This window comes from Mobula birostris, chromosome 5, assembly GCF_030028105.1.
Source record: "Mobula birostris isolate sMobBir1 chromosome 5, sMobBir1.hap1, whole genome shotgun sequence".
Taxonomy (NCBI): domain Eukaryota; kingdom Metazoa; phylum Chordata; class Chondrichthyes; order Myliobatiformes; family Myliobatidae; genus Mobula; species Mobula birostris.
Window position 1 is genome coordinate 189,583,306 of NC_092374.1, and position 14,360 is coordinate 189,597,665.

A 14,360-nucleotide genomic window follows, 5' to 3' on the forward strand; every position below is an offset into this window, starting at 1 on the left:
ATCAAGATTGGTACAGAGGTGTGTGTCAAAGGGATAGTTTCAGTGGGTTTCTGATGAAGGGTCTCGGCCCGAAACATCAACTGTTTACTCATTTCCATTGATGCTGCCTGGCCTTCTGAGTTCCTCCAGCTTTTCATGTGTTGCTTTAGCTGCCCAGAATCTGCAGATATTTCCATATTTGTTTCTGTGGGGTACTATTGTATGTTCTATATTCAGTCTTACGAGTTTTACAACCACTCCCCATTTGGAAATTATACTACATTAAGGCCTCATTAAGGAGCTGCTGCTGGAGTTGGATCATCTGGGAGGCAGAGAAATTGATAGAGAAGACTTTTGAGCAAGTGGTTACACCCAGAGTGCAGAATTCAGGGAGTAGATGGGTGAACACCTTGAAAGGTAAAGGGAGAAAAAAGTCAGTGCATGGTCCCACTATGGCCATTCCCCTCAGCAACAGGTTACCCCTTCAGATACTAATGAGGGGGATGACCTACCTGGACAAGGCAGCAGCAGCCAAACCAATAGGACTGTAGTCGGATGTGAATCTCAGAAGGGTAGGGTGAAGTCAAGCGGAGCAATAGTCACAGGGGTCTCAATAGTTAGGGGGACAGACAGGCGATTCTGCGGCAGCAAAAGAGATGCCAGGGTAATGTGTTGCCTCCCTGGTGCTAGGTTCCAGGATGTCTCTTAGAGGCTGCAGAATATTCTTGAAGGAGAGGGTGAGCAGCAAAAGGTCATGGTACATATTCGTACCAATGACATAGGCAGGAGAGGGGTAGAGTTCCTGTGCAGTAAGTTTAGGGAGTTAAGAAGGAGACTGAAGAGCAGGACCTCCAAGGTGGTAACCTCCGGATTACTCCCAGTGCCACGAGCTGGGAAAGGTCAGAACAGGAAGATAGTGCAGATGAATGATTGACAGAGGAGATGGCGCAGGGGCAGGGTTTCGTGTTCTTGGATCAGTGGAAACTTTCCTGGGGAAGGGGTGACCTGTACAAGTGGGACAGGTTGCACCTGAACTGGAGAGGAATCAATATCCTGGGAGGGAGGATTGCTAATGCTATTGGGGTGGGTGTTTAAACTAGATGGTGGTCGGAACCAAATTGGAGGCAGAGAATGGGGTATTCAGGCACAAGTAAAGACTGCTTGTAGGGAATTTATGAGGAAGTATAGGCAGATGATAGAGCAAAGATGCACTCAGCCAGATGCTTTGAGATATGTCTATTTTAATGCAAGGGGTATCATAAACAAAGCAGATGAACTTATTGTGTGGATCAATACGTGCAACTATGACATTGTGGCTTGGATGTCTCAGGGGCAGGAACGGCTGCTGAGTGTGCCAGGCTTAAGGTGTTTCAAAAAAGATGGAGGGAGTTAAAAGAGGGGACAAGACATTGCTAATCAGGGATAGTATCATGGCTGCAGAAAATGAGCATGTCACGGAGGAATTCTCGACTAAGTCAGTGTGGGTGGAAGTCAGAAACAGGAAGGGGGCCATAACTACTGGGTGCTATTATAGACCCCACAATAGTAACAGAGACATTGAGGAGCAAATAAGGAGGCAGGTTCAGGAATTGTGCAATAATAATAGGGTTGTAGTGATGGGTGATAACAGAAGTTGGGAGACAGAGGAAGGGGCGATTTGCTCAGAAAGCTTGGAGACAGTGTGAGAGGGAGGATAGGCAGGTGATACAGAAGGGATACACTCAGAACAATGGTTTGAGATGTGTCTGTTTTAATGTAAGAAGCATCATGAGCAAAGTGGATGAGCTTAGAGCATGGATCAGTACTTGGAGATATGATGTGGCCATTGCAGAGACTTGGATGGCTCAGGGGCAGGAGTGGTTACTTGGAGTGCCAGGCTTTCGATGTTTCAGAAAGGACAGGGAGGGAGTCAAGAAAGGTGAGGGCAGAGCACTGCTGATCAGAGATAGTGTCACGGCTACAGAAAAGGAGGAAGCTGTGCCGAACGTGTCCTTACCTTAGAAATTACCTAGGGTTACCCATAGCCCTCTGTTTTTCTGAGCTCCATGTACCTGGCTAGGAGTCTCTTAAAAACCCTACCGTATCCGCCTTCACCACCGCCGCTGGCAGCCCATTCCACGCACTCACCACTCTCTGCGCAAAAAAACTTACCCCTGACATCTCCTCTGTACCTGCTTCCAAGCACCTTCAAACTGTGCCCTCTCGTGTTAGCCATTTCAGCCCTGGAAAAAAGCCTCTGACTATCCACATGATCAAGGCCTCTCATCATCTTATACACCTTTCACTCCCTTAGGGAAATCCAGAATAACACACACAAGATGCCAGAGGAACTCAGCAGTTTCAGGCAGAATCTATGGTCGACATTTCCGGCCGTGATTCTTCATCAGTCATTTACCCCTTTCCAGAGATGTTTCCTTACCTACCAAGTTCCTTCCATATCTTGCGTGTGTACATCTGGTTTGTGAAGGCCTACGCTCTTAAATTTTGCGCACGGTGAATTATGATCAGCACAAGTTATTCGTGTGATGAAGTGAATCCCAAAGTGTGCAAAGGGACTCCCAGACATCTGGGCAAAGATTTTCAGTAGGGGTGGACTTCACCGGCTCAAATTCTACTTTATTGCAGAAGCCTGATGAAGGAAGTTTCGACATGTGCCTGAATCTGGAGCCAGAGCAGATACACAGAGAGTCCCTGGAAAGCTAGTGCAGACAGCTAGGGAGTTCCCGGGAGACCCTGTAGAAGCACGTGAGGTCACTGGAGACCTGGCATTGCTGCAAGGTATTATGCAAACCCACCCAGAGCTCTCAGATGAGACTCTTCTGATGTACATTTCCACCAGATGGTGATGAGTGCATCCCAAATTCCATCTGGCAATGAGTAGCTTTGAGAAAGTGGGTGTGATTGCCAGGATGGTTTTGAGTTTGGGTTACTTCCAGGATTCAGTTCCATGTTTGGTATGGCAGTTTTATCCTGTGTATCGACTCCAACAGAAGTGTCATTGTCGTGTTCTGGTCGACCTCCTGCTCGCTTCCACAGGGGACGATTTGTTTGTTTTTGTGCTACAAGCTGGAATTTTATAATTAATTTGCAATGCATTTAAAGGATGTTCCTGATTTCCAAAATTCACTTCAACAAATGTTCAACTCATACTTTCCCACCCAATTTTGGCCCTTCCCCTGCAAACCTGGGAGGTTTAACATTTGCCCATACACCTCCTCCATCATCATCTAGGCACCTGAACAGCACTTCGACGTAAGGAAGAGCTTCACTTCCACATCCTCCATCATGGTAAATTAAATTTGGTGCTTGCAATCTGGCCTCCTCTGCACTGGTGAAACCAAGCATTGACAAGGACGCCCTTTTGCAGAGCAACTGCACACTTTCCGTTACTATCATCTTGAGATTTCGCATGCACAGCACTTTATAACCTTCCTGTTCAGTCCCACGCCGAACTCTCATCTCCATCCTTCTTCCCTACCACCCTGCCAAACACAAAACTAGAAGAATGACTCCACATATTCAGCTTTTATCCAATGGGATGAACGTTGAATTTTCAAATTTTAAGTAACCCACTTCCCCTGTATTCCTTTCCCACTTCCTTGGTCCGCTGGGATTATCTCTCTCCTGTTCTTCTGATTTTCTACCTCTCTCCTCCTCATCATCCCTCCACTCTGTCCCATCAACCTATCGCCTACGTACAGATCTACCCGTATTTAGTTATCCTTGCTTCACCTTTCCGCTACTCTGCTTACCTACTTTCTCATTCCCATCATCCCTCCTTCACCTAGCTCCACCTATCACCTTCCCAGCCTTTGTCTCCACCAATCCACTCCTCTCCACCTCCTTCCCCCAGCTGTCTTGTTCATGCCTTCACCTATTATTTTCCAGTCTTCGTCCTAAAATTCCTTTCGCTATTCCCTCCTTGCTTCGTCCGTCCATTATCAGGCTTCCATCTCCCTGCCTTCACCCGGCTTCATCTATCTACAACAGAACTCGGTCTGATCCCTCGCTCTCATGTCTATCTTCTGTCGACTTTAAGGATGCTGCTCGACATGCTAAATTCTTGCAGCAGTTGTTTTTTGTCCAGACACCAGCATGAGCCGTCGTTGTCTCTGTAAATTATTCGTTTGCCTGCTGTTCTCAAAGAGGCAGCGCCAAATGACGTTTCTAACAGGGCATTCTGGACAAGTTTTCAAACTCTTCTCATCCTGTTAACTCATTAACTGGAATCGACAAGACTTCACAACCCTCGTTCAGCCGGCACCAACATCATTTGTGTTTCTCAGTCTTTTTCATGTGTACAATCGCAAGTAATTCCTTTGTTCTTTCCACGCGACTCTCTCTGCAACTTAATTGAAGTTTTTACTCTCCGGAAGTTTGCTAGAACATAGAACTCTGGTTTGTGTGCTCTGAGGGGACCGATGATGCCATTGTGGGAAATGCATTTTCGTCCGCTGGCGGAACAGGAACTGACCGATGGGGCTGATAGTATTTCGTGAAGTAGTGCGCGCTCTTTTGCACGAAAGCTCGTTCTTAAGTTTCGTAATATCACCTTGAATGCCCGTTCACACTATATGATCACGGGCCAGAGACTACCAGGAATCACTAGGGGTATCTTCGACGTCACCCTATAATATGTTTCTTAATCTGCTTGTTAATATCCTTCTATGTAAGAGTTTGTAACATTGTATTGTCGGGCTCTGGCCTCAGACAGCTGAATGATGCAATCAGTCTGCCATGGTTAACTGAAAGTAACCGGGACAAATACAGGGATGTCGGTCTCATCTTATCCACAGAGCAGTACGGCAGGCGATCAGGCCATTTGCCGACACATGAGGTCAAGTTAAATTAATTCCAGCTCCTGCACATGATCCATATCATCTATTCCCTGCCCAATTATTTCTTCTCTAAATGCCTCTTAAACATTACTATCACATCGGCTTCCATGACCGACCTGAACAGTATTTTCCGAGCACCTATAATTCATGTGCAAGAAAATGAAATATGCTTTATGCAACGCCTTTAATTTCTAACCCCTCCCACCTTGAAGCTACCTCCAAAATTATTGGACTCTGGCATGGTACCAGAGGACTGAAAAATTGCAGATGTAACTCAATTCTTTAAGAAAGGAGGAGGGCAGCAGAAAGGAAATTATAGACCATTTAGCCTGACCTCAGTGGTTGGAAAGATGTTTGAGTCAATTGCTAAGGATGAGGTGATGGAGTGCTTGGTGACACAGGACAAGATAGGACAAAGTCAACATGGTTTCCTTCAGGGAAAATTCTGCCTGAAGAACATATTGGAATTCTTTGAGGGCATTACAAGTAGGATAGATAAAGGGGATGCAGTGGATGTTGTATATTTGGACTTTCAGAAAGTGTCATAAGGTGGGTGTTGATGGCGGACCCAAATGCAAGACACAGACACTGAAGTACTAGGGACAGGACTAGGACGAGAGTAGGGTTGTGACTGGATGCAGACCAGGAGCTGGGACAAGAACACAGACTTGGGCTAGGACATTGGCGAGGCAAGCGGGACCAGGACAAGGAACTGGGAATTAGGAGCCTGGGCTTGGACTCCGAGTCAGAGACTGGACAAGGACCCAGAATCTGGGTCTTGACTTGGGCTCAGACCTCCGAACTAGGCGAGGACATGGCGTGGCTACAGGACTGGACATGGCTTGTGTTCCTCAAGGCTTGGGTTCTTCATGGCTTGGGTTCCTCGAGGCTTGGGTTCCTCGAGGCTTGGGTTCCTTGAGGCTTGTGTTCGGACTCTGGAACTAGGCAAAGACATGACGTGCTCTTGGGAGACAGGAATAGGCGAGGCTACAGGGCAGAACGAGAGACTCCAGGACAGGATGAAGGAACTCCAGGACAGGGCAAGGGAACTCCAGGACCGGACGAGGGACATGGACAGGATGAGGCTCATGGACAGGACAAGAACAGGAAGCCTTGACTTCGTACTCAGGAACAGCCAAGCCTTGGACTTGGGATGACAGGAACCTTGGAACTTTGGACTTGGGATGACAGGAACCTTGAAACTTTGGACTTGGAATGACGGGAACGCAGAACACAGAGCTTTGGTCTTGGGGAGGACGAGAGCACTGAGCCTTGCTCTAGAGCATGGGAACATGGAGCCTTGGGCTTGAGAGACAGGAACACAGAGACAGGACCCCTCCTTGGGAACAGGACTTAGGGCCGGGACTTGTACATGGAACACATAGCCAGGACCCCTCCTTGGGAACAGGACTTCGGGCCGGGGCTCTACGCAGATTGCTGAGCACGACGAGACGGTTCTCAACACTAGGTAGCAGCAAACAGCCAGACCTACCTAGCGAGGGCGTGGACACAGAGACAGTTCCCAACACTAGGTAGCGGGAAAGGGCCGGACCTACCTAGCGAAGGCGTGGACACAGAGACAGTTCCCAACACTAGGTAGTGGCAAACAGCCAGACCTACCTTGCAAAGGTGTGGAAACAGGGACAGTTCCAACTCAACGATAGACAGTTCCTTATCTTGATACAGTAAGGCTCCGGTCTAACTCTGGTGGTTGAACTTGACAAGGCTGCAGGCAAGGCTCCAGAAGGAAGGGGAAGGGAAGGGAACAGTCCAGCCTCAGGGTAATGGCAAAGATGGCCTGGCTTACCCAACAGAGGCAAGGACAGGATACTGATGAGACAACCAGTAACCACACGCGAACCCAGGGCCACTTATATTCCCAGCCCCAAGATGTTCATTAGGTGCCTATGATTAAGCCCAACTGAAACAAGGGACAGCCGGAAGACCTGGAGTCCGGACTCCACAGACCAGACCGTGAACCAGAACACGGACTTCACGGACTGGACCATGACAGAAAGTCTTTGACAAAGCGCCACACAGGAAGCTGCTTACCAAGTTAAGAGCCCATGGTATTACAGGAAGGTTACTAACATGGTTAGAGCATTAACAGTTTGGAAGAAGGCAGAGAATGGGAATAAAAGGATCCTTGTCTGGTTGGCTGCCAGTGATTAGTGGTGTTCTGCAGGGGTCAGTGTTCAGACTAATTCTTTTAATGCTGTACATAAATGATTTAGATGATGAAATAGATGGCTTTGTTGCCATGTTTGCAGATGATACGAAGATTGGTGGAGGGGCAGGTAGTGTTGAGGAAACAGGTAGGATGCAGAATGTCTTAGACAGATTAGGAGAATGGACAAGAAAATGGCAAATGAAATATAATGTTGGAAAATGCATGGTCATGCATTTTGGTGGTAGAAATAAATGTGCGGACTATTTTCTAAATGTGGAGAAAATCCAAAAATCAGAGATGCAAAGGGACTTGAGAGTCTTTGTGCAGAATACTCTAAAGGTTAACTTATAGGTTGAGTCGGTGGTGAGGAAGGCAAATGCCATGTTAGCGTTCATTTTAAGAGGTCTGAAATACAAGAGCAAGGTTGTGATGCTGAGGCTTTATAAGGGAATGGTGAGGCTTCACCTTCAGTATTGTGAACAGTTTTGGGCCCCTCATCTTAGAAGAAATGTGTTGGCATTGGAAGGGGGCCAGAGGAGGTTCACAAGATTCCAGGAATGAAAGGGTTATCATATGAAGAATGTTTGATGGCTTTGGGTCTATACGCGCTGGAATTTAGAAGGATTGGGGTGGGGGGGGAGAGGATATTGAAAGGCCTAGACAGAGCAGATGTGGAACGGATGTTTCCCATCGTGGAAGAGTCTCGGACAAGATAGCACAGCCTCAGGATGGAGGGATGTCCATTCAAAACAGGGATGCAGAGAAATTTCTTTAGCCAGAGTGTAGTGAATTTGTGGAATTTGTTTCCACATGTAACTGTGGAGGCCAGGTCATTGAGTGTACTTAAAACAGAGATTGATAGGTTCTTGGTTGGACATGGCATCAAAGGTTATGGGGAGAAGGCCGGGAAATTGGGATGAGGAAGAGAGAGAAAAAGGATCAGCCATGATTGAATGGTGGAGCAGACTTGATGGGCCAAATGGCCTAATTCTGCTCCTGTGCCTTATGGTCTTATGGTTTAACTCAACAAAGTTTTAGGGTTCCACATGAGTGGGTGTAGCAGAGGTTTGAGATCAGAGTTTTCCTGCTCCTCGATAAGATGCCAGCAAAGGCTGACGAAACCCATCGGCCCAAAGCGACTGGTTTTAAGTTGCCAGCAACCCACCTGCCCCTTCTCCTGTCAGTAGATCTGGTTCTGCTGGGCTTAGTAGCTAAGCCACACATGAAGGTCAGGAGTTAGACATGGTTGTCAGAGGCTGTTTGAGGTGCACGTCATTGGGAACATTTAATAGTGGGAGCTTATGCCCGCTACCTCCTCCAGCTATGACAATGTTAAGGAATCAAACAACAAGGTAGGAAACAGTACACACAAAAGATGCAGCAAATGCTCACATATAAGAAGTACCTGTGCAGTGAGGAACATTGTTAATGATTCTGGTAAAATTACTTTCCACCTAATCTGACCATGATTGCCAAATTCACCTTCCAATTTCAGCCTCACTATGCCCCCGCAGATCTATGGGATATAAAGAGATGAAGTGGTCTTGGCTGAGGTTCATCCCAATCCATCACCTAACAAGGAACTTGTTTTATAGGCTGTCCCTACGGACACATACTGAAACAGAGATGGATGTTTCTCACTAGCCTCCCCACCATCAAGAACATCTTGATGCCTCAAGAAGGCAGCTTTAACGACCCCCATCACCCAGGACACGCCCTCTTCTCATCTCTACCAACAAGGAAGAGGTACAAGGGCAACACATACAAAATGCTGGAGGAACTCTGCCAGTCAGGCAGCATCAGTGGGCTGACACACTTCTCCAGGACTGGAAAGGAATGGGGAATGCACTAGAATAAAAAGATGGGGGAGAAATTAAGGAGGACTATCTAGAAGGTGATATGCGAAGGTAGATGGCAAAGGTAAAGGACTGGAGAAGAAGGAATCTGATAGGAAAAGACAGTGGACCATAGGAAAAAGAGAAGAAGAGGGGGTACCAGGGTGGGTGCAGTGAAGAAAAGAGTTGAGAGATGAGAGTGGGGAATAGAAGAAGAGGGAAGGGGGAGGGAAAATTTTACTGGAAACAGAAATTGATCTTCATGCCGTTGGAAGCTTCCTGGATGGAATATGAGGTGTTGTTCCTCCACCCTAAAAGTGGCCTCATCGTGGCAAAAGATTAGGCCATGCACCAACATGTCAGAATGGGAATGGGGATAAAAATCAAATGGTTGGCAATCAGGAAATCCTGCTTTTGGCAGATGGAGTGCAGGTGTTCAACAAATCTGTCCCCCAATTTACATTGGGTCTTACCAGCGTAGGGGACACCACATTTGGAGCACCAGATACAATAGATGAACCCAACGTATTCACAAATGAGGTGTCGCCTCACCAGAAGGACTGTTCGTGGCCCTGAATGGAGGTAAGGGAGGAGGTGAATGGACAGATGTAGTATTTCTTTCTCTTGCATAGAGATGCAGCATTTATGGAAATGAATATAGAGTCAATATTTCAGGATGAGATCCTTCTTCGGGACTGGAAAGCAAGGGAGGAGACATCAGAATGAAAGATGGTCAAGGTAAAGGAGGACCAGCTAGAAGGTGATGGGTGGTCAAGTGGGTGGGAAAGGAAGATGGTTGGAGAAAAAGGATTCTGGTAGGAAAAGAGAGAGAGCCATGGGAGAAAGGGAAGAAGGAGGCACACCAGGAGAGATGATAGGCAGAGTAGGAGAAGTGATAAGAGGCCAGAGTGAGGAATATAAGAAGAAAAAAGGGGAAGGAAAAATACTGAAAGGAGAAATCAATATTTACAAGAAGAGGGAAGAGGAAGGGGAAAGTTACCAGACGGAGATACAAGAAGAGAACGGAGACACAAACTCAATGTTTCAGAACAGCTTCTTCTCCTCCAACATGGACAATAAACCCTTGTACACTACCTCACTTTTTTTCTTTCTTGACTTTACTCTCTTTTGCACTACTTATTTATTTGTTTATAGTTTTTATTGAAATATATCACTTTAAGTGATTATGTATTGCAATGTACTGCTGCCACAAACCAACAAATTTTATGACATATTCCAGTGATATTAAAGCTGATTCTACTTATGATTACACTCTTATTTCCTGTTGTTGCTGTCCTCAGCCAAGCCACAGGATGGAGTACCACCCAGATAAGGGGAAACCCGCAGAAGTTTATAAAATTGAAACACAAATAAACAATCGACAATGTCTGTTCCAAACTGGAGGGTTTAAACTAGATTACTGCATTGTATTGCATTGTCTGTAGTCAGTTCTGTGATTTCTTGAGCCAATCTGTAACAAGTTTTCCTTTACAAACAGTTGTCTGCAACGAATTTCAGTTCAACCTCTTAATTTCTGCTCTTACTTTAGTTACAGTATATTGTGTGTCAGAAAAGCTGACTCCCCCTTCTGAAGTACAGCAGTGCTCTGATCCACTGGAACACTCCTGAACTTGTCTAATTAAACACAAGGTTAACCTTAACCATGCAATACACTGCTCTACTGTCAAATTAAAATTTTCCCTCCAGCTGTTCTGTTTTGAATCTAACATCAGTTCCTGTCCAGGTAAAATCAGACTTATCCTAAAGTTTGAACTTTGAATTATATGTCTTCATTGTTTTTCTCATTGTTATGATAACCTCAAAAGAATTAAGATTGCAGCTTCCACAATGCTCCCCACTTCTACCCTTTTCACCTAGTCAAGATAACTTGCAGACTGTGCAGGCATTTTGAGGCAATATCGGGTACCTCCCCATTCTCTCCACCCATCTCCAGTTGTCTGGCTTTGATTTGTGCACGTAACCCATTGGACACCCAGTCTCAGCATCTGGTGCCTGACACAGCGGAGAAGCAGGGTCGGGGCCACACCCACATCAAGTAGCAATATAGAGCACCTCACATATGATCACCAGAATTGTGTCCACCACAGAAAAGGAGTCCCAGTTTTTCTCACACCTTACTTAATTTGACATAATTCTTGCTCCTTCAAGTAGGCTTGCAACTTACTTAGAAACGATTTCCATGATTTCCTGCGAGGAATTTCTCTCCCCATATAACTACTCTGTTATGGTGAGATCCTCTGTAATTACTGCTCTTCTTTCAGGATCTTGCATTTTCCTAATGTATTTGTGGGTGTCTGGACTTTGTATTTTGAGACAGGAGACTGCAGATGCTTGAATATGGATGAACACATAAAGTGCTTGAGGAATTCAGTGTGCAAGGCAGCATATATGGAGGAGAATGGACAGGTGAGGCGCCTCGACCTGGAACGTCAACTGTGCATTTCCCTCCATAAATGTTGCTGAGTCGTTAAGCTGTTCCAGCATTTTGTCTGAGGCTACGTCCTCACTCCGCCGGATAATTTTGAAAACGCCGGTTTCGATAAAAAAAAAAAGATAGGCGTACACACTGAGTGTTTTTCAAAATATCTCTGCCTACATTAGAACGGATATTTCGGCGAATCTCCTCCTACTGGGCATGCGCAGGACACAGGAAAAACAAGCGAAGAGGAAACGATATACTTGGTGCGCGTTTGTCCAGTTACAGAGTAGAAAAACATAAAAGGAATTGCTCTTGGCTCTCGCGCAGGAGGACTTAAAACTAAAAGAAACAAATACTGGAGCGTATGGAGGCAACCGACAGGGAGTTCACGGACAGTACGACCCGGCTGACGACGACCATTGAAAAACTGACTAACTCTGTTGCATTAATAAAGCACCTTGTTAAATGTACGAAACATGTCTGCATCAGTGTTATCTTGTATTTCCATACAACGTTACATTAGGCTGTTACACATCTATTGTCAGAGAAGTACTTGCATAAATAGGTAAACCACCTTCATACAAGCAAGGACAGAAAACAGGGCAAAGTGAGTATACATTTATTCAGTAAGCTATGGGTCAAAGTACTTGGTGAGTATATTTCGAACTCTTCTGGCTTCAGTCTCGTTGCCGTCTGTTCTGAAATTGTTAGGTTCTGCCAAGCGCAGAATCAAGTATCGCTGTGATTATTGTACGCTCTAGTATCAATTCTTTGGCAGCAATAAAGTAGTAATAAGAAGGAGAAAACAATGAAATGCCGCGCTGTCCCTGTCTGTTTCGGCACGTCATGACAGCGGTTTCAAGGAGCTCCGGTTACCCCGTATACACTGCAACGGATATTACGCGTTTTCAGATTTATTCACTCTGGAGACCGTTTCTGAAAATCTCCGTTTTCGGGGGCTGAAAGCGCCGTTTCAGTGTGGGCGGAAGGTCGAAACGAAGAGAAAAAGCTTCGTTTTCAAAAGTATCCGGCGTAGTGTGGATGTAGCTTGAGAGTCACAGAACACAAAGGCACAGAAGCAGGCTGTTCGGCCCATCTAGTCCATGCCGAACTGCCTAGTCCCATTGATCCGTATTTGGTCCATCGACCTTAATATGCCACCCATCAAAGTACTTATCCGATCTTCTCCTAAATAATGCAATCGAACCCCCATCAACCACTTCCACTTCCATGTTTTTCCTAGTTTCTTCCTAATTTGAGGAGCATTTGTTGAACATTGTCTCCCCCCGCCCAACTAATTTTGCTGTAGCCAGTCGTAGCCTGTCCGCAACTTCTGAGGGTGGCCTCACAGCTCTGGGAACTCGGGTTCGATCCCGAACTCCTGTCTGTCTGTCTGGTGTTTGGACGTTGTACCAGTGACTGCGTGGGTTTCCTCCGGGAACTCCGGTTTCCTCCCAGCTCCCAGAGGCGCGGTAGGTTAACTTGCCGTGAGAAAGGTGAGGAAAATTAAGTTGTAGAGGTAGAGGTATAAGGGGAGACGATAGATCAGTGAAGAGCTGACTTCGTCGTACCTCGGTTTTTCCGTTTCCCCGCCTCTCGACGTGTTCATCCGCCCACCAAAGCGAGTTAACAGTACTGTACCACATTTAAATGTCAGTCCTAGTTTCACAGAAGACATGTTGAAGAAAAGTTCCTGGATCGTCTCCGGCATCGCGATTATTTGCCTGCTGTTGAGCAATTCGGGAGGTGGGTTCACGCCTTAAACTGGTGGTGGGAGTGGTGGGGGTGGCGGGAGGTAGTGGAGGGACTACACGCTGGGGTGAACGCAGGAAGCTGAAGCAAGTGTTTTTGTTTTCTGGCTTTGTCTTTGCTTCGAATTTATTCTCGATTACTTTGCGCAGCCTTTTTCTGTCCAGTTCTTTTAAACTAGTCTATATCTTGTGAAGGTGAGTTTCTTTATGCCTTTCCCTGAGCCACGTTTGCCGTTGCAGATCGGGGGTGGTGGGGAGGCTTTCTGTAAAGACTCTCGGATCTGCCTCTCAGGCGATCGCGACCACGTAGCGGTACTCGGAATAAAGCGAGAACCCCGTTTTAAAATCGAAATGCGTAAAAAAAACAAATTCGAGGTTGTGTTATACATTAAAGTTGCTGGTGAACACAGCAGGCCAGGCAGCATCTCTAGGAAGAGGTACAGTCGACGTTTCAGGCCGAGACCCTTCGTCATGACTGATGTGTGTTGCTTGAATTTCCAGCATCTGCAGAATTCCTGTTGTTTGTCGAGGTTGTGTTATGACGTGTTAGAAATGACCAGGTTTATATTTGGTCTGGGATTTGTGGAAATAACTGTCCAGAATGGAGTAGCAAACTAGACATTTAAAGAGTTATACCTTATACTTTAAACTTTATACTTTATTGTTACCAAACAATTGATACTAGAATGTACAATCATCATAGCGATATTTGATTTTGCACTCCCCGCTCCCTGGATTACAAATCAATAGTAAATATTTAAAATTTAAATTATAAATCATAAATAGAAAAATAGAAAAATGGAAAGTAGGGTAGTGCAAAAAAACCACATCCAGGTCCTGATATTTTGAGGGCACAGCCCAGATCCGGGTCAGGATCCATTGAACAGTCTTATCACAGTTGGAAAGAAGCTGTTCCCTAATCTGGCCGTACGAGTCTTCAAGCTCCTGAGCCTTCTCCCGGAGGGAAGAGGAACAAAAAGTGTGTTGGCTGGGTGGGTCAAGTCCTTGATTATCCTGGCAGCACTGCTCCGACAGCGTGCGGTGTAAAGTGAGTCTAAGGACTGAAGATTGGTTTGTGTGATGTGCTGCGCCGTGTTCACAATCTTCTGCAGCTTCCTTCGGTCTTGGACAGGACAACTTCCATACCAGGTTGTGATGCACCCTAGAGGAATGCTTTCTACAGTGCATCTATAAAAATTAGTGAGGATTTTAGGGGACAGGTCAAATTTCTTTAGTTTTTTCAGGAAGTAAAGGTGCTGGTGGGCCTTCTTGGCAGTGGACTCTGCTTGATTGTACAAAGTCAGGTCATTTGTGATATTGACCCCGAGGAACTTAAAGCTTTTGACC

At 45.9% G+C, this 14,360-nt stretch overlaps 1 protein-coding gene across 1 annotated transcript in view; it reads left to right on the plus strand.

The window, feature by feature from the left end:
- Positions 1-12,860: 12,860 nt before the first annotated feature.
- The window catches only part of LOC140198159 (SLAM family member 9-like), a 70,699-nt gene continuing 69,199 nt past the window's right edge, over positions 12,861-14,360 (plus strand). Inside the window, exon 1 of the mRNA XM_072259144.1 lies at positions 12,861-13,008. Within this exon, the coding sequence (XP_072115245.1) occupies positions 12,939-13,008 (70 nt within the window). The 5' untranslated portion in view covers positions 12,861-12,938. The remainder of the gene's footprint in view (positions 13,009-14,360) is intronic.